The 23,793-nt window shown below is 36.2% G+C and overlaps 1 protein-coding gene across 1 annotated transcript in view; it reads left to right on the top strand.

Moving 5' to 3' along the window:
• Nucleotides 1-23,547, top strand: part of LOC150081113 (DNA-binding protein inhibitor ID-4-like) — a 28,916-nt gene extending 5,369 nt beyond the window's left edge. The window contains exon 2 of the mRNA XM_090380958.1: nucleotides 20,357-23,547. Coding sequence (XP_090237084.1) covers nucleotides 20,357-20,431 — 75 coding nt within the window. The 3' untranslated portion in view covers nucleotides 20,432-23,547. The remainder of the gene's footprint in view (nucleotides 1-20,356) is intronic.
• The last annotated feature ends 246 nt before the right edge of the window (nucleotides 23,548-23,793 follow it).

Below are 23,793 nucleotides of genomic sequence, written 5' to 3'. Positions count from 1 at the left end.
CTGTGTTCATCACGGGCACCCAAAACTGAAAGGGAAAAATGCTAATCCAGGAAGTTTATCTTTAAGACACATTTCTGCACACTATTAAATACGTCCACCATAATTATCTGACATTACATTGTCTATGAATTGGCTAATGGCCATTACTTATTCCATGCCTCCTTTTCAGTTGGGTTTATTGTAGTTTCAAATATCCTCTCCGGCATACGTTTTCTAACTCGCGTACTGAACGCTTTATTTTGATTTTTGCTTCATCTGTTCTCTGGAATTTCTTCTTCAAATATAAAAATCCATTGCTCTTCTTCAGCGACGCCTTTTACGGAGTTTTGTTTGCTTTGTGCCCAGTTTAATGTAAAGAGGAGGCAAAAAGCATTTTTCTGTTTACGACGAGACTGTTTTGACACATTTTTTCCACCTTGGACCTAAGCTTTGTCTAAGAGACAGTTCTAGAACTATGTAATGCCTATTTGCTCGGCTCTCGCGTAGAAATAACTAACATTCATTAATTGCACAATTTTTTCATAAACATCTGGAGTAGCTGCATCCATCAGTCGCCCAAATCACAGGTAATACTCAAACTCAGCTCGCCTTCGTTGTGTTTCGCCTTTATATTTTGAACCAGATTCAAAACAGAAAGGGGAATGCTGTTAGGGCATTCCCCTGGAAAATTATTTCGAAAAGTTAATCGCCCGTCGATGTTCCAGTTCAATGATTCACTTCGAGTAGAACCTCAACGAGTTGAATGACTGTTGGTTAGACCACCCAACATGGAAGAACATGCGCAGAAACACGTTGAACACCAAATTTATATGGGCTCGTCCAAAAGATAAATCTTTATTGTACAGTGAAGATACAATACAATAATGTGCCCGCCACAGCCAGGAGGCCAGAGATTTTATCCCCTATTAGACTTTAATACCTATTTCTCTTGGTGGGATTCGTGTTTCGCCTTACCAAATACAAAATTATAAAAAACAAATAATAAATAAATAAACCGTATATAAACACTCTTTATTTAAATGATAAAATACACTAAGTTCTCAGTGGTTAATCATTGAGGAAAGAACAGCACATGCGACATAAAATGATTGAAGTAGCAATCGATTTGTGGAGCAGTTCCACTGGATGTTTATTTTCAGCTGCCGAAAGAGCTTACAGAAACTATTAACCTTTCGAAAAGCAGTAGATGAAAATCATCTTATAAAATAGTAAACAGAATAGCCTTTGAATGCCGAAGCGTTATATGCCAAGCTGCATCTGGTTTAATTGCATTTAGAGATATCTTTAGTGTATTGGAAAGCAAAATATTATTTCTAGAAGACTCGGTATTAGGAAAGGTCTTGCTGCTAGAAACGAAGGACTTACGTCAGGATTTCTCATTGTATTCGAATTAGCTTTTCGTGACAGCGCACAACCGTCTCACTGTGGTCGTTACTCTCTTTTTTGAGGGGAGGGGATGGAAGAAAATTCTGCGGCTCTGTACTCGTGTTTAGAATGATCTGAGGTCACAAGAAAGTCGACTGTTACTAACGAAGCTGTTCAGGAGAATGAACGTGATCTTGTATATATTACCTGTTGGTCGCTCGACGAAATGGCTACGTTCATCATTATTTATCTACAGTCACAGACGCACCCATGGAGGGAGGATGTATTTTCCCGTATTCAGTCTTACAAAAGTTATCAGCGTTGATCATAAGAACAACCCAAACAAAATTTCTGGGTGAGCGACTGCCCACAACCGCAATTATGGTCAGGGAAAGTTTCCTGTTGTAGACAACTCCCACTTCCTCCCTCCCCTGCCATATTGGGTTACTAATTCAGTTACGAATTGTGTGTTTCTTTTGGACAATGTGCATGCGGTGCAGGTTGACAAACACTACTCCCTTTGCCAGTGATTGGCTAGCTACATCCGCGATTTACGAGATCTTTAACAATTCGGCCAATGGGATTTGAACCCAGACCTCCAAACGAGTGAAGCAACTACTATATTAGAGCTATTAAATTAACTACCCACACGGCGACCTATCATTGTCCCTCGGCTGACCGAAGAAAATTAAGTAGTGTGGGAAAAAACATTCCTATAATTAAAACGTTTCTTCACCATTTTTTTTTTTTTTTTTGGAAATTTTCAATTGTGAGAAGTGGAACAGGTATATTTAATTCTATATTTAAATCTATCTATATTTCTTCTTACGTTGTGTTATGATACATTGGGATAAAGTGCCTGCAAGGGTGACCGAGCAGAGAGAATTTTTTTTTTTTTTTTTAAACAGACGCAGAATAAGTTTTGTCTTTGCATCATTTATGGAATTTTATTGCTAATACTAAGTCAGAGAAAGTGTGCGACTCTAAACGTATCATTCATACTATTGTCTGTTTTAAATATTAAATTGTAACAGAGCCGGGTTTCCCAATGCACACACGACAGAGAAGCGCCTTTTATCTTTTCATTAAATTAAAAAGATATCAGTGGGTTCTTAAGTTTGTATGCTTAGGGGTGTGCGACTACGTCCTTGGATGCTAACAATCATCTTCCCAGTTCCCTGGGTGATAACGATGATGGTTTAACTTCTGATTGGGTTTAACACCCAATCAGAAATTAGACTTTCACAGAAAGTGGATTTAATAGATTTCTGTTGTATCGCTACATAAAAATTTCCCTGTTTTTTCACTACCTGGATAAAAGGATGGTTGAGTGAGAGAAGACAAACTGGAAATCAATGGACGCTGCTCTTCGTGGACTAACGTTATTAGTCGAGTCCCCCAGTGTTCGGTGTTGGGCCCGGTGTCGTTTTGTATATTTATCAGTGATATTGATGAAGGTATATCAGGCTTAATGTCAAAGTTTGCAAATAATGTAAAGGTTGGCAGGGTTGTTAATAACAGTAAGGGCACTGCGCTACTGCAACAGGATCTAGAACATTTGGGCAGATGGGCTGAGAAGTGGCAACTGAAGTTTAACAGTCACAAATGCAAAATACTACATATGGATAGAAGTAACCCCAGAGAAACGTACCAACTGTGTGGCACTACAATTAGGGTAGTGGAGAATGAAATGAGAGAGACCGGGAGTTAATTGTACAGTCAGATATGAAGTTTTCTGAGCAGTGCAGACAGTTGCCAAGAGTAGGTCATGGGGTTTTGTCAATGATATACGGGAATTTTGCAAGCAGGGATAATGAGGTGATTATTACCTTGTATAAGGCGATGGTCAGGCCACACCTTGAGTACTGCGTACAGGTCTGGAGGCTTCATTTTAAGGATGTAGAGTTGCTTGATTGCTTGAGCGAGTACAGAGAAGGGCAACAAGAATGGTGAGTGGAACGAAAGGGTTGCTCTTACGAAGTAAGGCTTAAGTTTTGTAAATTACAGTGTCTGGAGACTAGGCACCTGCGAGGTGATCTGATTGAGGTGTATAAGGCCTTGAATGGGTTAAGCATGCTCAAATGTGATGGGATTCTTCCTCTTGCTCAGATTATGAACCTGAGGGGGCATAAATTCAAATTGAGGAAAGACAGTTATAGAATAAATGTGCGGAAATTTTGCCTTTGACCAGCGGGTAGTTGATTGCTGAAACAAACTTCCATCTGTTGTTGTGGAAATTGATAGCTTAAATAAATTCAAGGAGGAACTGGACAAACGTTTAGAAGCAATGAATATGTGAAATGTTTTTTTTTCTTTTTGGGCTGATGCTACATAAGCTTGCTTTCTTGCATCACATGCCTCGATTACTACTACTACTAACATTCATTGTTAGTAGTAGTAATCGTAGTGTTGGGGCGAGTGCCCCAACACTATCCCCTCTTTTCTCTACCCCTTTTATCCTACCCTCTTCTTATCTCTCTGTTATCTCCTTTCCAATGTATACAGTATATATATATATATATTTTTGGGCTCTCCTTGGATGCCTAGGCTACCGCAAGGTTCACGCCGCCAGAGCTTTCTTCTCTCCTAATGTGTCCTGGCCCGCCTCCCCGTGGCGGTGATGGAAAATGGGGTTGTTAGTGGCTCTCCACAGCCCCACCCCCCAAGCTAAGTGGCCAGAGGAACAACACAACCCACACTTCACAAATATAATACTTCACAAAACACACACTAACACACACCCGGCCTTACACAGAGTATTGTATTCTACACAGAGTAAAAACGCGGAGTTGAGGGGAGACCCCCGGTGCCGCCAGACAAAAAACACTATGTCACTGTGATCGACATCTAATCAGGAAATGACCTATGTAATTATTTACCTGTGCATTTGTAGTGCGCGGCATTTTCAAGGTTGAATAAATATCACTATGTAATTATTTACTTGCGTTCACATAGGTCACTTAGGAAAAGGCTATTTGCTTCGGGTTCCCATTATATACGAGGAGTAGTGTTGCATCCGAGAGAGCAAGACTAAAACATTTAACTAAAATATTTACAAAATATACAAATTTTTAAAATATTTACAAATTACTAAACTATTTGTACAAATATACAGTATTCATTAATATACAAAACACGTTACAATTGAACATCAAATGTTAGACAGCGAAACACATGCAGGGTTGGTGAACTTTATGGGCGCAGTTGTCAATAATTAATTGCATTTGTAGTGACGTAATTGCCTCGCTCTTTTCTCCCATTGACTCGAATAAATAACACTAGGCTGAAAAGTTTTTTAATGTATATAGATAGACAAGGTAGACTAATGATGCCTTGTAGTTTCAAACGTACTAATCCATAGTACTAGTTCTTCAATAAAGCATGTGCTTTCCAGAAGCTAATAAATTGTGAATCCAGCTTTGGCCTGATCCTACTGTGAATTCTTCAGGCTAATTTAATATAGCAAACAGCTGGTATTTTACTACACCTACCTCTCTGTCCCCCACTCTCTTTGGAGTGGGGCGGGGTGAAGGAACACCCATCCCACTCCAAATTATTATTTTCGAACGATGCACTTCGGTAAATAGCGTTCTCAGTCGACTGATCAAGCGTAAGGGCACGGTAGTACAAGCCCTCGTGGGTTGTACTACCGTACGGGTGATTATACCACAGTTGGTAATCACCGTACTCTCCACACCGGGTGGAAAACACCTGACTTCGGATCTCATTAATGACGCAAGGAATTTTTATGGGCCTTTTTCACAACGCGGCTGAGTTAGTCGGTCTGAGGCGAAGGCAGCATGGTTTTCTTCCCAGAAATTCGGGTTTTTCATCCAGGCCAAACAGCCAACTCGACCACAGAACACACGCAATTTACAGACATGTTATATACAGCGCAATATGGGCTAAGTTGATGATATGCCTAGAACAACCAACAGCCAATACATTTTTACATAACCTTCAATTGAGTTGTCAACTAGTTCTTCGTAATTTTCGCTCTTAATGTTACCAAGATAGTCATTCGCTACAGTACGAAATGACTGCCAATCATTTCGCATTGTATGATATGCCACCTTTCACTTTTGCATTAGACAATTCTGGAAACATAATTTTTTTATGTTTCAAGGGGAACCTTGAAGAGCCAATGCTTTAACAAACTGTTTGACCTGCCCTAGCTTGATATGGAGTGATATATGCAAGACTGTTCTTGAACTAATAAATTGTTTAAGACATTTTGTGTATTCCAGGCTGCAACATATTCTCGTTGATCTGTTGCCCTGCTGTCACATATGCAGAGAAAGTAAGAAACTCAGTGAAGCCACATTTCAAACCCACTAGCATCTTGAAGGCTCACAGATATACCACTTTGTTTTTTTTTTTTTTTTCCACACATGAATTCAACTTTCCAGTTATCTTTTAATATAAACAGAGTGCGCAAAGGAATCGATGGGTGTATATTGTTGTTGAAGTAACATAGATTTGAAACTTTTCCATGAACTGTCTACAAAAAATATGCCACTCTTTTTCTTAACTAATATTAATTGATAGCCGAGTGGTCAGGGGCGAGAGTGGACCGGGGTTCAGGCCCGTGACTGCTAAATACGATTAACGTTTGTATTGATTGATTTATTGTAAACTCCACTGACCTGCTGTTCGTGCCGGAGTATAAACAAAAACTTTTTTTATATAGCCAAATCAAAAGCACAGTGATTCTGCAACCGTGTGAAAACGTGTATAAATGACATGTATTTTTCTGTTTGTTAAAATCTTGTAGCTTGGTAGATACTTTTGTAGATGGCAATCTTTTTAAAAAAAATGTATGGAGCTTGGCATTGGATTTGGATAGACCAAAGTCCCTGATTGAGTCATCCAGTTCTTGCTGGTTATAGTAATATGTCGTTTTACTTTTACAGGCTTCTGGGGTATAATCTCGGTTATCTTGTTCCCTAGATGGATTTGGAGTTGGTAGATCTACATATTGTGGCACCGGAGCAACAGAGATGGCATGTTGGGATATACTACACTGTTCGATCCGCAGACGTTTAAAGATTGATATATCCACCATACAAAAGTTGGAGTAGTCATGATGGTTTGTGGGCTCTCTCTATATTCTAGAATAAAAGACATGCACTGACGATTACAAAGCAACCATCGTTCTTATGTTGACAGGTAATTACTACAGCAGGAATGAAGTGTCCAAAACTTGTTCTGGTCGCCCATAGGCATTCAAAAATAGGTTTCATATGCACTGGTGCACTAAGAATGTTACATTTCATCCGCTTCGGACTTATGACATCCACGAACAGAGCAGAGCAGAGCGAGTCTGTAGATAACTGACACCTTCATTTGGTAACCATAGAAAACTGCGAAAAATATACATTATATGGATACTACGGGCTTTTGTATATCAATATTGGTACGCACTTATGTGATACATTATGCCAAAAAACATAAAACCATCAATTGCAGCTTAAATGCTGACAGAGTAAAACCAATGATGCCTTTTAGATTCAGCATACAAAATACATTTAAGAAACTTTTTGTTGTCCAGTGCAATCTGCATTATAATAAATTTCTCTGCGGCAAGTCCGACTTAAGTGGAATGCAATAAATTAGATTCCACTAAACTAGTGGTTATAACCAGGGACTGATGTATGCCCCTTGGGCATGTTGAACAACCGGCTACATTAAAAAAGTGTGGCCACCCCACTGAGGCAACCGCCCGTAGTCACCTACTCTGCTTCTTGGCAAATACACCATTGGTCGTAATTATAATCATGCAACGTAGACTATATTTCTGAGAAAATAAAAGATTCGGAAGTAGTCTACGAGATGTGTGCTTACTGCTGCTCACTGCAGCTAAAATAGTCCTCAGAGCTAATTTATTAACCAATGAAATAAATTATTACGTTTAGAGTTCATTTGTAATTTAAATTTGACTTCATGTTATTTATGCAATTTTTTAAATGAGATATTAAATCACCAAAGTGGAAAGATCACCAAAACGTAAAACTATTTCAAAAAAAGGCAAGCCCGATATCCTACATATTGCGTTCTTGTGGGCGTTTCGGAATCAGACTTTGGATATCCATCGTCAAGACAAGATTGAGCAATTAACCGGTCTCTCCAAGTTCGCTTGCTGGAAGATTTCAAGAGAGCTTGGAAGATACCTGTTATGTGCTCATTGTGTGATAACGGATATCCAAAGATGGATATAGTGAGGACACCCAAAGAATGTCGACAATGAACGTTTTCTTATAGTGGCTGAACGCAGCGAAAATCAACGGGTCATTTCCATTATTTACATAGATATGCTTAAGTTGTCCATAACTTTATATTGATTAACCAAATCTTTATTCCATCACAATGGAATAATTACATCGTAATTTATTCTCGGAAAATTACTAATTCAACGTTGCCTAGCCATTACACAGCATACACAACAACTTCTATCGATATCAAATTTAATAGCAATGCTTAATTTAACATGTTCAGTTTTTTTTTTTAATTACTATGGTATCTTTATAGAAATTTCTATAATATTTGATACTTCAATCGATATTAATTTTTTTTTACTCAGACGTTTTGTTCATTCAATGTCCTATTCCACATTAGTTCGCAGTGTATAAAAGATCGGCAGTCTATCCAGATTTACTACATGCTACAGAAATATGGTCATCGTAACCCCAACCCAAAATAAACCAATTTTTACTGCTGAATATTGGTTACTAAATCTGGTAAACGGGTCCCCTCCCAAGTACAAATAGCTCTACAACACTTGGCAACCGGATGATGGAAATTGCGAGATTAGCCAACCAGTAGGAAACATCCTGTCACTATTTGTGAAGATGACTGGAATTATATTCTCACCATGTTTCTGGGATTTGTGTGCTGGCACATCCTACCTCCGGCTCTCAGACCAGTGGCGTATCCTAAGGCTCAGGTGGTGCAGTTTCTCCAAAACCTTGAGCTCTGGGGAGGAAACCATAACGAAAATTGCAAAAATAAGTTGTCAATTATTGTTGAATTGAGTTTACAAAACTACGATACCGCCTATAAATGCCCTTTATTGGGGTCGGGAGTAAATTTATACAAATCTTATATAATATTTTAACGAATTTTCATTAAATAAAAAAAAATTCTGATTTTAAGTTCCAGAAATTATATCGCACACAGGGTATCGAAAATTTTAACACTAGCCCTACTTGAGTTCGGAGTGATTTAGAATACTTAAGACTTCCCTATTTGGACAAATGTCAGAATCCTAGAAGCTAATCTTCCGTTTTGCCCGCCGTCAAGACGCCTACGGACTATATTGTGAGCTGTTAATTCTCATCCCTTCTAGTTACTCGTAGTAGCGCACAGAATTGTGCTGGCCACCCACATTATCTGTGAGCGTCACCAAGTCAGTCGCCTTCATAGTCGTAATTTTATAAGTGCTTGTTATAGGGATTCGTTGGCAGAAACAGGCAACCCCCCTCCTCCTCCTCCCCTTGGCATATGCAAGTTCTTCCATTTATTAAAATTTTAAAACGTTAATTATTATAGTGGAGTCAGACGAAATCATAGTTGCGATATTTGAAGTATAAATTTTGAAATCACTAATTCATTCGAATTAATGCATGCTGGATAAAATATAGTTCCGAAATATTGACATTTGAAAACCATCACATGAATTGCTGCGATAGATGTGGAAGTGGTTAAAGTGGGTGCTGTCTTCGTGCTAAATGGTAAGTACAAGTAGTATTTGCCAATATTGATAGTTCTCTGCGCGTGTCGATTTTCTTGTTTCATCATGCCTCCGGTTATAACATCCTGTTACAGCGCACTTCCCCTGTACTTTTTATGCTATCCTATTAACTACAACTACTTGCGACTGCTCGGATAAACAACCTACATTATCAACGCCAATTTTTGTATTGGACTTCTCAAAACATGTGAAGTAAACGATCTGCGGTTTTAGTATTAGCCATATTGTGCAAGGAGGCCGCATCCTTTTGCTAAAAATAAACAGAAATAAAAAGTAAGTTCTTCAAACACCCGAAAATAAAATTACAGTACCACTTACTATAGTGAGAACAGGAGCTCCGATTGGAATTGGGAATTTATTCCTGAAACGGGACATCTTTTGAGACAGAAACTAATTTACTTTCTGCCAGAAATTATTTCCTTCGTTCAAATTTAAATCATACATCGTAATCAGTGAACACTTCTAATGGGTCTGATTTTATCTAAAATTTCCTTTAATCGAAGCTTCATTTAACTAATTTACATATTCCTAAATTTTGAGGAAAACACATTCTTTCCTGGCCTAAGACCGACTAACTCAGCCACTTGAAAAAGCTCATGAATTCCTCTCGTCTTCGAAGCTTTTTTTCCATTCGAACTCGGCTATTTTCCACCCGATGTAGGAAGAAGGTGGTTATAACCACTGTGCTACCGCGAAGGCTTGTTTACCTCTTGTCGATTGTAAATAACATTGTGTCTTCTGCAGCTGTATTATACTTCTGTTATAGATTCACCTCGCTACAGTATTTACTTATTCTACGGTCTACATAAAATTAAATTATTTATAAGTGTCCTGAAGTCTTTGGATTCTTACGAATAAAACTTTCATTCGAATTCTCGGATGATGAATACGTTTATGTAATTTTAATTAATATAATTTGAAGTCCAGTATAGTTTAACATTTAATCACAAATTGTTCCCTTATATGTGCTTCAGTACTACTGATGTAACCCCATCTTCTCTTCTACAAAGCTCATTTCATGCATATTTTTGTAACGGAAACGGAGGTATTAACAATTCACTTTCTGCAGTTTATTTCCAATTAACAATTTATTTCCTTCTTCAAATTTAAGCCATCGCAATCACTACAAAACCGCTAATTCTATTTGTTCTATTCTAAATTATGAACTTAGGGTATTTCCTCGTCTTGACTTCTGTGTTTGTGGTCTGCAAGGTTTAAATTGTCTAGTAAATATATTTTAATGTTCACAGTTAGACGAACTTTGATATGCCAGAGAATTGTTGCTAAAGATCACTTGATATCTGATAAGGGATCAGTAATTCTGAAACAGGCTACCATAGCAGTGTCTCATTAATGATGCCATTTGTTTTAAAGTAGTACAATGCCAAGGCTCCTCCTGTTCGTTCTGCTAACATTTACCAATGAAAACCTTGAAAATTAAAAAAAAAAAAAAAAAAAAATGAAAAGTGATTCCAAACTTTTAGACGGGAGTATACGTAACATGCGCTTCCACGAGCTTTAGTTCCCTTGGTATTGAATTATGAAAATGGTCTCGAAAAAGAAAGACCTGCAACACATATACCGGGTTCCCCATTAAATATAGACTAAATTCCTTTGTGATTTAGATCTTGAAACAGCATGGTATGTCAAGATCTATAGTCGATGCAGAACCTGAAAGACTCCGGGCTTGATGCTCAATATGAACAATACGATGACTGTTAGAAGGTGGGCAGGTGTGTCGTAGTGCAGCAAAACCTAGTCGTGGTGATGGTGGTGGTGGTGGTTTTACAGATGGTAGCGCGTGAAAGTCATTCGAAGACGGTACTACTGGAACTTTAATTTGTTTAAACTGGGAGCCAGGATGAGGCAAACAACTGGTTTCCACTTTATGTACAAACATTAAGAAAAAAGAGCAACAGTTTTTGAACCAGGAAGCTGGATGTGCTGTTGAAACCTGCTGCATTTTCTCGTGATGTCAAGCTTGCGTCTTCGTGCAAGTATTACTGATCGGTATTCTAATTAAAATTTAAAATATTACCATGAGAAGCTTCCGAAGGCTAATTTTATAAAAACTAGCTTTGATTAGGTTTTCATTTTAATCGTTAAAGACAGTAGTAAAAGGCTTAAGGGTAAAGAAGTGCCCTAAAGGTTGACAAAAAGAAAGAACAGCTAGAAAAGTCTCTGGATAACAGAGCAACACCAAGGTTTATGCGAACAAGAAAATTCCATTCCCTCTCAGTCTATAGAAAGGACCCAATAAAAACTGTCTCTGTACTAATAAAGAAATCTAAGAAATATAATTTCCTTTGATAATTGTGAATTTTTTCAGAATTGTTGTGACTTTACCTACCAAACGTTGTGACTTTTAATTACCATTATTATTTCCCTATAACCAATTCGTTCCCTGATTAGATTGCTTCATTTCTTCAAAGCGAAATACACGGGTTTTTTACCCTCTTGTATTTCGACACTTCAGTTTTACCATCATTAGTTTTGTTCTTTATGGTTTCCCAGACATCAAGCATCATGTTAAACTACTACTCTTTACTAAGTCGAAGTATCTATCTAAAATTTTTTAGAGTTTTAATTCGCGCATCAGTTACTCTGGTCATGGTGTGTTTGTTCATATTTTATTTGTGATCTTTATCATGTGGGTTTGTGTTCTCGGGATATTTACATGTTAAGCGGGCTGGGGGGAAAAAACGGAATTATCTACTAGGGGAATTCGTACTCCTTCCACTTTAGATCGACTAACTTGCTTTGATTTAAGATACCTTCAAATAATTCTGACCATTTCCTATGGAGTTGAAAGTCAGACGTCTCTAGTGGGTTCGCTACGTAGTACTTTATGTACTACATAGGGAACCCACTACGTAGTATTTATGTAAATACTGTATATCGTAGTGTTATTGATAGGTACAGGTATTAATCCCCATCATAGTAAAACCACGTTTCATTTTGAAAACAGCCATGTTATTATTTTTGTGTAGGTATTGAACTTGCTTTATGATTTGCTTGTTTTTCTACTCACACCTATTGAGTGATAAAAGTGTATAATAGGTAGAGATCTATATTATCATGAGCGTTAAACAAAGAGGACTTCTGGTAGACAGGTATTTGAAGTTTCACACTCAAGAAGATAATGGCAAGATCCTTGAATTGTTGGACATTTTGTATAGATTTAGAACCAATGCAGTAGATAGCTTCTGGTTTGATATAGATTTACTGAGCTAGTTTTCGACAGCCCAGTGGTTGAAATTAAAGAAATCTTCCGGTTTACCAACATTCCATCTTACGAATAAAAATTTTTGACACTATAGATTCGAATTACGAACTTTTTTTTTTACAAGAATTTACATTATCTTTTTAAAAATAAAATGAATACTTTCAACATTTATATATTTAATCCACATTGTACTTATTAATAGAAGGTATGCATTTTAAAAGTAAGCCAAAAACGATCAAAGGAAGCACAATTTTCCAAAGAGTTTGTGTCGATACAGTCTCTGACCGTAGTTACGATGTTCTGTTTGAGTTGCTGAATTCTTCTTGGATTGCTCTGGTTAGTTTTATGTTTTAATAATCCCAATTAAAATAAATATGGGGATGTAAAATCAGGAGACTAATTCATTATGGTATAGTTCGATTCACAAAACCCCCTTGCAACATTTCAATGATTATCCCATCCTGTTGGAGCCAAATGTCTCTTTCATTTTCCTCTAGCAATGCAACAAAGGGTAATATGATGCCTTGGTAAGCATCACAGATGCGGACAGTTTGTTCAAAAATATGGATCCAACTATCCTTCGATTTATGCCACATCAAATACTGATATTTTGAGCATGGAAAATTGCTTCTTTCTTTTTTGAAACTATGCTCCTTCGGTGAAATAAATTTTATCAAAATTTCCATACCTGCACAGTGAAGTAAACTTTTATATCAGTTTGTAATGTTAACAGTTTACAGTACCTTAATCCTTTTGAAATTATCCTGAAATGAAGCTCATGTATATTGTGGATGGAAAGAGTTTTCGGTATTTTCTGAACCACATGATATTCCTTTTGAATACCAAGTTTCGGTATAGATTTGTTTGGAAATTTCAAAATGGCTTCTATATTATCATCTAAAATGTCATATGAACACTCTTTCTTTCACGTTCCTTATTTCTAGCTGATCCGCACTCAAGCAACTTTTATCTTGAAAACTGTAGCTTTGAGTGGACGGTTAGTGTTGAAGGAATTAAAAAAAAAAAGCAAAACAAACCACCTTGCTCGATAGTATACAGCATGACGTTTAAAACTCCACTAATCACTTGAAACGCTTTGACTTCCTTTCTTTGGAACTTGACTCTCTCCAGTCCAATTTTCGTAACAGACAGATAATTTTCCTTGGCGATTTTAATGTTCACAATTCCAGCTGGATTCAGTTTTCCACTCATACGGATCCAGCTATCAAGATGCTGAGGCTTTTGCAATTACCAGTGACTTAGCACAGATTGTTCATTTATCTACAAGGATATTAGATAATCCTAATCACACTCTCGATCTTTTTCTCATGAACAACCCATCCAATTACACGGTCAAGAGGAGTGGTCCTCTAGGAACCTCAGACCACAATTTGGTGGTGGTCTCATCTCAGGTGAGCATTTCTTGGCCATTCTTAACCTCTTGTTGTTTGGCATTACAAAATTTCGAAATAGGATGATCTACGAGATTTATATTTTTCGTTTCCTGGGTTGGATTACTGTTTTAAATCTTAATCAATGGTTAATCAGCTCATATCAATGAAATTATTCTTGTAGGAATAAAATCGTTTATTCCACACTCCATTTTATTAAACTTGCCCTTTATCTAAACCTTGGTTTTCCAATAAATGTGCTAAGGTTATTAAAGGTGGTAATAATGTTACATATCGCAATTGGCTTGCATCCAAATTGCGATATATGTTCATTTTCTGCCTACACCAAAGCTGGCGGCCATTGTAAAGCTGTTATTAATCCGTCCAACTACATTTTGAACAGGCTAAGAGTAGAAAGCTTGCTTCTTATCTAAATGATAGTCGAGTATTCTGGCCTCTTGTCAAAGCTGCAACTTTTGTCCATATCTACTGCCAGCACTATTAAAAAACTCAACGGTTCTCTTACTACCGAGCTAAAGATAAAGCTGACCTGGTAGTATCCTACTTTTCTTCTAACTGTTTACTGATGATTCCTAACATTCCCAGTACAGTGCCCTCATGGATAGCACAGTTGGTAGGATCGCCGTCCTCCCCACACCGGGTGGAAAATATCTGAGCTCGAATCCCGTCGATGACGGGAAGAATTTTTATGGGTCTTTTTCACAACGTGGCTCAGTTAGCCGGCCTCAGGCGGGGACAGCATGGTTTTTTCTCCCTTAAACTCGAGTTTTTCATCCAGGAAACAGAAATTCGACCTCAGAACACACGCAATTTACAGACAATATACACGAAGCAACATGGCCATAATTGTCGATACTCTTAAAACCCAACTACAACCAACAATCCCTATTCAATGACTACTGTGGTCTTCTGTCAAAAGGATATCAGAAGAAATTTGAACAGTCTTGATGCCAAGAAAGCACTAGGTGTGATGATATTTCTCCACTTGTTCTCAAAACCTATGCTGCTGAGCTTACTCCTATTCTGTGTTGCCTTTTCACACTTTCTTATTCCACTGCCGTTTTTACTTCTGCTTGTAAATTTACTCATATCCAGCCAGTTCCTAAAAAAAGTTACAAATCCCTCCTATCCAATTATCGTCTCATTGCACTTACTTCTACTCTTCCTAAAGTAACGAAAAAATCCATTAATTGCCAACTCCTAAACTATCTAGAAACCGTCCAGGTGGACGGTTTCTAAATAGTTTAGGTGTTGTATCACCAGTATGGATACTGTCGATCCACTAGTGATATTCTGGCTTATATTACCCAGCTATGGACAAACTCAATGGAAAAGTTTGAAACTCAAACAGTTGCCCTTGACATTCCAAAGGCTTTTGTTCGTGTTTGGCATAAAAACAGTCTTCTAAATAAACTTCCATCGTATGGTTTTCCAACTATTTTTTTGCAAATGGGTATCCAGTTTTCTCTCTGACAGCTCACTGCGAGTCATGGTAGACGGCGCTCTGTCTTTTAAATTCTGCTGCATTAATGCTGGTGTTCCCCAAGGTTCAGCACTTTCTCCCACTATTTTCTTCTTGTAGATTAATGACCTTCTTCCATTGACTTGCAATGGGGAAGAAGAAATGTTAATTCTGTGAGTTTGAAGTTGGACAATTTTTTTTTTTTTTTTTTTTTTTTATGAAAATCCCAAACACGAAAGGTATCAAAACCTATAGTACTTAGTACCGTGCATGGGTTGAAGGAGAAGTATGGGGGGAGGGGAATGCCGGAAACTAAAAGATGCTGCTGGTTGCAGCACGTGTTCGAACTGGTTTCGAAGAGAGAAAGCGGGAATTATATAAACCAATTCAGAAGAATAGTGCGCGTGGAAGTATCTATAGAAAACGCATGCAGCAGAAACAGAACGCCTATAAGACAGAGAGTGGAGACTTTGTAAGAGATGGGTCATTAATTAACATAACTACACCCTTTTGAATGGAGTCTAGTCTGATTGAGGTTATGGAGGCACTACCCCCAGATGTGGGAACAATATTCCATGGTAGAACGAATTTGAGATTCTACAGAGCGAGTAGCTGTTTAGAAGAAAAGTAACACCGAGAGTGAAGGAGAAAACCCAGTTTTTCCGAGAGAGAGAGAGATCAGAAGTCATGGTAATCCCTAATAGAGATATGTGATCTTATCTAGAAATTGGAGTGTCATCGAAGATAAGTATAGGAGGAAAAGAATCCTTTTTGCGAGATATAACAGAGGACTGAGTTTTATATGGATTGAAATTAACTAGATTATTTTTACATCACTGGAAATTGATCTTGAGATCAGCACTTAATGAACTGGTAGGCGATATTCGAGAAGTTGAAGCTGTTTGTGCAGGACAAGATTTCCCATTTCCTCTTGTATGTAGGGAACACTTTTCCTCTTGTATAAAAAGGGTTCATTTCAAATAAATGAAATGAATTCTTTTCCTCTTGTATATTAATGACCTACTGCCAATGACTGGAAATCCTATATGAAAGCACATTGCATTCCACTTTCCAATTTTAGAAATCTTGCCCTGCACAAACAGCTTCAACTTCTCGAATATTCACTACTAATTCCTTAAATGCCGATTAGGCTAATTAATGACCTATCTCTTACAAAGTCTTTCCACTCTCTCTCTCTCTCTCTCTCTCATAGATGTTCGTTTCTGCTGTATGTCTTTTTATTAGATGCTTCCATGGGCACTGTTCTTGTGAAATCATTCTATAATTCTCGCTCTATCTTCCAAGCCAATCCGAACACGTACTGCAACCAGTCAGCATCATTTTAATCCTTTTACTGTCCAATCACAGAACCAACTTTTCTTCTTCCTCATTTATTCCTTCAACTTTTGTTTCTAGAACAACCTCCCTTTACACGTATTTCCTGAAAATTACAATCTGGAGAAATTCAGGTTTGTTATCAAAAAGTATCTTCTTTAATCTTCTCAATCTTCAGTTCAGGTACTTACTAAGTACTATAGGTTCTAATACCTTTTGTGTTTGGGGTTCTCATGAAAAAAAAAAAAAAAGCCACAAAAATCGAGCACTTCAAGGACATCCTTGACCGCACCGGTTCCCCAGCCCGTGTACTGTGAGGTACTTCATAAAATGCTTTTGTATATATATTTATTTATCGCGAGGTACAATATATCATTATTACGAGTACAATCGGAAAATTCATAAACGAATTTTCAGATTAACCTGTAAGTTTAACAACGTATTAAACTTACAGGTTGAAAAAAACAAAATGAATGCTAAACAAAAGAACACTATGCTTATAGTGGTAACGAACACAAAGGTAAATGCACATAAATACACTGTGGACATTAATCGTATCGGATACTTATGGGAGGGTTTAACTTCCGGATCGTTATCCTGTTAGTCAAGAATAATAGTAATTATAGAATGAAAGTAGGTGCTTCCGTTTCTTTGATTAATAAAGAGGAAATAATTTAAAGTAATGGAAATTGGAACAGTGTGACGTATTTGATAAAGTGCTAGTGTAGTGGGAAGCCCCGGATTACATCATTTACAAGCACAGTATCGACACTACGTTCTCAGGTGACTTTTCAAGATTCTTACTGACTGTACTTGTAAATGTTCAGCTCGTGAAGACTGTTCTGATGATGAATCAGATGATATTTATCATTTGGATTACTGTATTGCCAGAAAGAATGATTCAAAATAATTAAGTTTGGTGTCCGAGCTACCCTTTGTGTTTTTCCCCTTCAGCACTTAACACTGAATTTATTATGGTCTGTTTTTGTTTATGCTTTCCGTTTGTATTTGCCATACTACGAAGCTGCATGACTTTCATGTAGTTCTTTAATAAATATATTTTTTGACTAATAATATTAGTATTTGCTGTGTCCGGATCTATCCATTTCCTATGTTTTCTCTTAACATCAACGAGTCTCTGGCAATCCTCAGTTTGCCTAAATGGTGTACTTTGACCGAAGACGTTCAACGTTAAATCTCTAACAAAGTGATTCTTTTAGGGAATGCCACTTTTATTTTAGGATTTATAATATATTCAAAAAGTTTTCCACGAGGAAACTCATCATTGCAAGCCGTTACGTCTTTTAATTACACCTCAGAAATGCCAGGTGTCGGCAGTGCGCAAGACGACTTTCCTTGCTGTTTACAATGTCGCCGTTGTATTATTATAATCCAAAACCTGTTGTGATGTAGAAAAGGAAAGAAAGAAGACGTAATAAAGGTGATTAAAGTTGTGAATTCGCAGCGACATCTTATTGTTGACTGATTTGATTAAGAATAAAGAGTTTCAGCTGTGCAGTGTCAAGGTGGGTGATTAAGGGTGGAAGTGCTGCTGCTGGTACGTTTTCGGACCCTTTTCCTCTTGTAATTTTAACTTTAGAGTTTAATTTATTCTTAAACCTGAACGACCAGCAAAACATGGCCGCATTTACCTTTTTGGTAATAAATGATGTAAATATTTTTCACGAAAAACAAACAATTAAAAAGATAAGACTTTTTAAACGTGGAAACTGAAAACAAAATCCAATTCTTCACATAAATTCAGAGCGAAAAAGAAGACCGTTTAATTTTTTTCAGCGCAGTGATGATGACACTGAACCAAAAATAAATAAATCTTTCGTTCAATAAAAGTACAGTCTCGTGTCTCCATTTCGAAAATCATGGAAATTCCGAAATGCAGGTGTGGGGCGAGTTATGAAATTTCCAATTTAGTGAGGAACTAGCAGTTGGAAGGTCCGTTGTTGTTCTGGACTGTAAACAAAATTATTACTTCTGTTGAATTCAAGACAAATTTTCTATTTAGTCTAAATACAACTTCTAAAATCCAGAAAAAAAACTCCGGACTGGACACGTTCAACTGCAGTTCATTCCGATATTTTTAATGCTGATTATGGTAGTAATCTTAATTTTACTATCGCACAGATTTTATGTTAGGACTGTTTATTTTATTTATTAAAAACTTACATTACATTTATTGTATTAAATTATTATTTTCAAATTTGTCTGTAGACGTATTATCAATATGTAATACTGTATTGGTAATACAATTGGTTTCATGGTTACACTGGACTACAAATTACAAGTTTCTGTTCGAAATAACTCCATTTAAAACTTGCTTAAACTATTTTGACCTCTTGTAGCCTTTGTATGATGTTCCAAAGCGAAAATATCGCAGTTGATCCTTTTCTCGTATTTATCAATAACGGCATCAGAGGTCGGGGGATAAAAATTGTAGAAAATGTATTTTTAATGCTTTCTAATGTCAGGATTTCTTCAAAGAGTTAAGAATAATTTAAGAACAATATATACCTTATGATACCTTCGAATATATATTATATTCAATATTATAAGGTATTTTTTCAGGGAATTGCTGGTATTCTTTCGAAGCTCGCCATATCGCTACTCCAATTTCATCTAAAGCGTCATCGATATTTTACTTTTGTGGCCTAGATCTAATGAGTAGACTCACAAGCTACCCTCATACCATTTTAATTTATCCTTCGAAGTTTCCGCTTTAAAGAGAGAATTAAAGCGGAATTTTGTGTAAAATGTTTTTCATAGTTTTCACAAAATTATTCTTGAAACCTTGATTACGAAGCGGGTGCTAGTCAAACACGTTCAATCTTGACTTTTTTAGGATTTCTTTTCGAAATCATTTTTACATGGTAACTTTAATGTTGCCAAATACTGTCAACTTCCATTTTGTATTTGCACTGACCCAGCTATTTAGGGAAACCATGTACGCGAAATAATCGAAATGTGTTCCTAAATATTCTTAGGAACACTTTTCGATTATAGATTCTCATTAACGCGAAATACACCACACATTTGGCGTCAACGAAAATCCATAATCGACCATACCGGGTTAAAGGAATTTTCAGAACTGCAAAAGCTGTTAGAAAATGAATTTTTGGAACCGAAGGAATTCGCGGAAAGCCCTGCCCACCACAAAGCAGCTTGATGCAATCGTCACGTGAACAGCTGTTGGTAGTACTCCCTCATCTTTCCATGTTTCAATCAATGTTTCAGTCTCTTTTGTTTTTTTTAACCTCGAGAAATAATGCGCATTATAGCGAGTGTAACCTGTGAAAATGGTCTGTTACTGGCTTTGTATGTCGTGGAAATTAAAAGTTGCGTGTTCCTCGCTGTAATACTCCTTAATTAGTAGTGTTTGAAATTAGCGTTGCGTCAAAACTTGTCCAATGGATATATGAAAATACATTACAGGTAAATCTTTACTAAATGATGAATCATTTAATCCAAATTTTATATCTCTAGATTCCAATAGTTGAAGTTTACTAAATATATGACCTATTCCATTTGCTTATTATATTAATGAGAGTAGAAACATGAAATACGTGTTTTTATATCAATTATTAAAATCTAGGTATAAACAAACAAAGTGCATTACGAAAGTGGACATTTTTTCATGTTTGAAATTCCTAAAGGGAACACATAGTTATTATCGTATTTGATTTGAAACTAATTATTTTAGTAACTTAATAAATGCTATTATGCTTAGAATTGTGATTTTTCTTGAAAGTTAACAACTGCAACAAAAGTCTAACTTCATAATTTGATTACAGGTTAATCTCTTGGACAAAGTAGTACCGAGCCATTTGACGGATATCGTAGGACCGACGCGGCCCATCTCCTGTTAAAGATGTGCGTGAATTTATCCTGAAATGATCTCGTGAAAGAAAGAAAGAAAGATGAAACCTCTAGCTTCATAGTACAAGATGGCGGCCCAGCTAGTCTTGGACAGGCATACTAGTACAAAATGCTGAGGCGAAGACGGTGTTCTCTTAAATCAGTGTTCGTTAACCAATTCCGTGTGCTCTTAACTTTGAGTTAAGGTCGGCGTTCTTGTTTCGTGTAAGAAACTTGCCCTACGGATGATATGTAGACTGCAAATCTGATTCTTGGTAATTTCTGTACAGTCTTTATGGCTTTCTTCAGTTCACCCGAATTTGTTTAAGCACGAGACAGTAAACAACACTGCCATTTTGTTTGTTTGTTGTTGAAGCTAATGTTGTTTATTTTGAAATTCAAAATGTTAGGATATTTAGTTTTTTTCCATACAAATGGAAATGCAGGTTATGTTTGTTAAAGATTCTTATTTGGGTCAAAATATGATCATTGTATATTGGGATGCTTTAAGATAGATATTATTAGAATTTTTAAAACTATTTTTGAAATATGGAATATATATATATGAATTCATACGAATAAGTGTGCTTAGAATGGTCAGGAGATGCTCGAAGTTTTAAGTACGATTGCATGAATGCTGTACGATTAAAGTACCCGGGTTGTACGAAAGTTTAAGAGGTGGTTGGTACTGAAGGTATACAATAGTGGTTAACATCTTTTTTTAAGATATTTCCTTTTAGCCTTAACCTCTCCGAGTAGGTTCAATGAACTCTACCTTATATTTCTTTTCTGAAAGATGCTACTACATATTAAGAAACCAAAACCATGTCATGAAACTTTTTAGATGTCTGCATTTAAGCGTTATAATAAATTTTCATAAGATGCGCGTGACGAAAATAATTGATTATTTTGCCAAAGGCTCACGCCACGGTGGTTTACCCGTTACCGGTTTACCCACTGATCATTTTTAGCACTCAGACTGGTGAATTAAATATTTGGGAACTGTACAATATTGTACAGATAATATTCTTCATATTCTTGAATTTTTTTTTATGTTTGGAGTCGGCATAAACAATTTCTTAAAAGATTTTTTCAGAAACGTTCTTGTTTCCTACAGAAATCAAATTATATAAGGAAGAATATAGATAAATTGGCTACCCTTAGAACTAAACTTAAGTAGAATGGAATGGAATGAGAGAATGAGATGAGGGCCAATCGATAATTCAAGACAGACTTTTTTTTGGGTATTTTTTCAGTACTCTAATTTTTCAAAACTGGAAAAGTTTTCAGTCTTGTTGATTACAGCTGTTTTGGCTCAGTTTTCATAAAAATAAATAAATAATATCTCGGAAATTACCTTACTTGTCTAAATCAAATATCAAAAAATTTACTTTTATTATGAACTTACTACACATGTACATGTGCAATATAACTTCGAGAAATTATCCGCAAGTTTTCTTTCTTTCTTAAGAGAATTAGAATGCAGTTTCTTCACATTTTTTTTCCAACGGAACGGACGATTTCACTTTCTACAAATGATAGCTCGTTATAAATTGATAGTTTATAAAGAAATATAAGGTGAAACGAATTGTAGGTGATCAATTGTTCAAAAACTTTTAAAATAAAATATGTTATGAGGAATCGAATAATTACTTTGGCATATGTAAACTTTCCCTCCATCCCTCTGTTTTTCGTAAAATATTTATGAAAATAGAGGCTTGAATTATGATTATCTTCTTTAATAATTTATTTTCAACTATTTAACTGAAATATGTTCAGATTTATTTGGGAAGTTAAGATTGTTCTAAAAGAAAAGTGTCGCACGTCTGAAGCATCGAAATCCGTGACTGTAACTTATTTCGATTTTATATTTGATAAATCATTACCGTGAAATTCGAAATTATGCGAACTGAAATGCTTTTCAGCATAAATGAATAATGCAAATTTTAAATATCGGTCACCATTTTGAACTCAACAAATCTCACTTCTGATGTCTGAAAAAAACAGATAGAGGGCATTTCATTGCCATTTCGTAATGACTTAGCTGAGTTCCTTTATCGGTTTAAAGAAATACTTGGAAAATCATTTAATGAAAGCGTAAAATACAAATCAGTCTCGTTTCCATTCTGCTCATATCCAATCACCAAATTTCTAGAGCCAGCAAGGAATTAATCTCTTCCTACTAAAATGTAATATTTTGTTATTTTGTTTTTAAGTTCTTTTATAGAAAAAGAAAAAAGATTTTCACCGAAACTATTTGAAATATTTGTTTTGAGTTAGCTGAATCGGATAGTCTACTTAATGGCATATACGGATTCTCTCATTTGCCGTGAAATTTGCCTCAGGTCAAAGTTGTTGTGCATGATAGACCGGGGATCATGCTGTTCTTCTCACTATAACTCGGTGAAGCAATCAAGTTTTGTATCCAAATATTAGTTCAAAATCGAAAAAATTATAGAAGGAACTTCAAATTCAATAGGTGAGTGCGTCAACATTTGATGAAAATATGAATTGCAGATGTGTCTACAGTAATGATCACGAGAGGAGAAATAAAAACAAAGAAAAAAAAAAGTGACCACTCAGTTGTTAATTAATTTCCTCCACTTCATCAGAAGACCGGGCTACCAAGTGCTCAAAAGGCCATAAATTGCTCGAGAAATGTTCCTATTAATACAAGAGAATATGGCGGTAGTTTTTAATAGCTATTAGGTAACTGCCTCCATTTTGAAACTCGTGTTTTGGTGCGTATATATAGAAAAATTGTCCTTGGATTGATTTAAACAAGTCCTTTGCCTACTTAAAATGTACAGTTTCCAAATTGAATTTTATTAGAATATATCACCGCATTATATACTTTTATATACTATTTTCTGTAATAATTATCAAATTGCTGTATAGATTGTCATTTTGATGGATACATGATTAAAACTAGGGCAATAAGATACTGCAACTAGCTCAAAATGATTTTCTATGTCACCTTGCGTGACTATGCGATCAACAAAGCTTTGAAAACTGTTGTAGTCATGGAGGTGCTGTCATGTTTGTGATACTTGCCTAGTTATTCTAGGTTATGTGATGTGAAATATGTATAAAAGTTGAAAGATTAAAGGCGAATTTTATATGAAAATATTGTTTTGTGTTTTTATACCAGAGTCCCAACCAGCTGCTCTGTTATTTTAGATACTAGTTCCCCAAGTTTCAGAAGCGTTGTTCTTTACATTCAAGTTTTGTTTTTCCTCGTGCAATTTTCTCTTGGTTTTTCATTGGCTTGATTTATACTTCTCCTCCTTCAGATATTTGCGCTTCTGTAACGACAGGAGCGCAGTCATATCTAAATAATGTTATTGTAGTGGCACTCAATTTTTGAACATTG

Source organism: Mastigoproctus giganteus, chromosome 9, assembly GCF_048544385.1.
Source record: "Mastigoproctus giganteus isolate SK-2022 chromosome 9, ASM4854438v1, whole genome shotgun sequence".
Taxonomy (NCBI): domain Eukaryota; kingdom Metazoa; phylum Arthropoda; class Arachnida; order Uropygi; family Thelyphonidae; genus Mastigoproctus; species Mastigoproctus giganteus.
The sequence above is the reverse complement of the archived record's forward strand: the minus strand, read 5'-3'. Positions and strand labels throughout refer to the sequence as shown.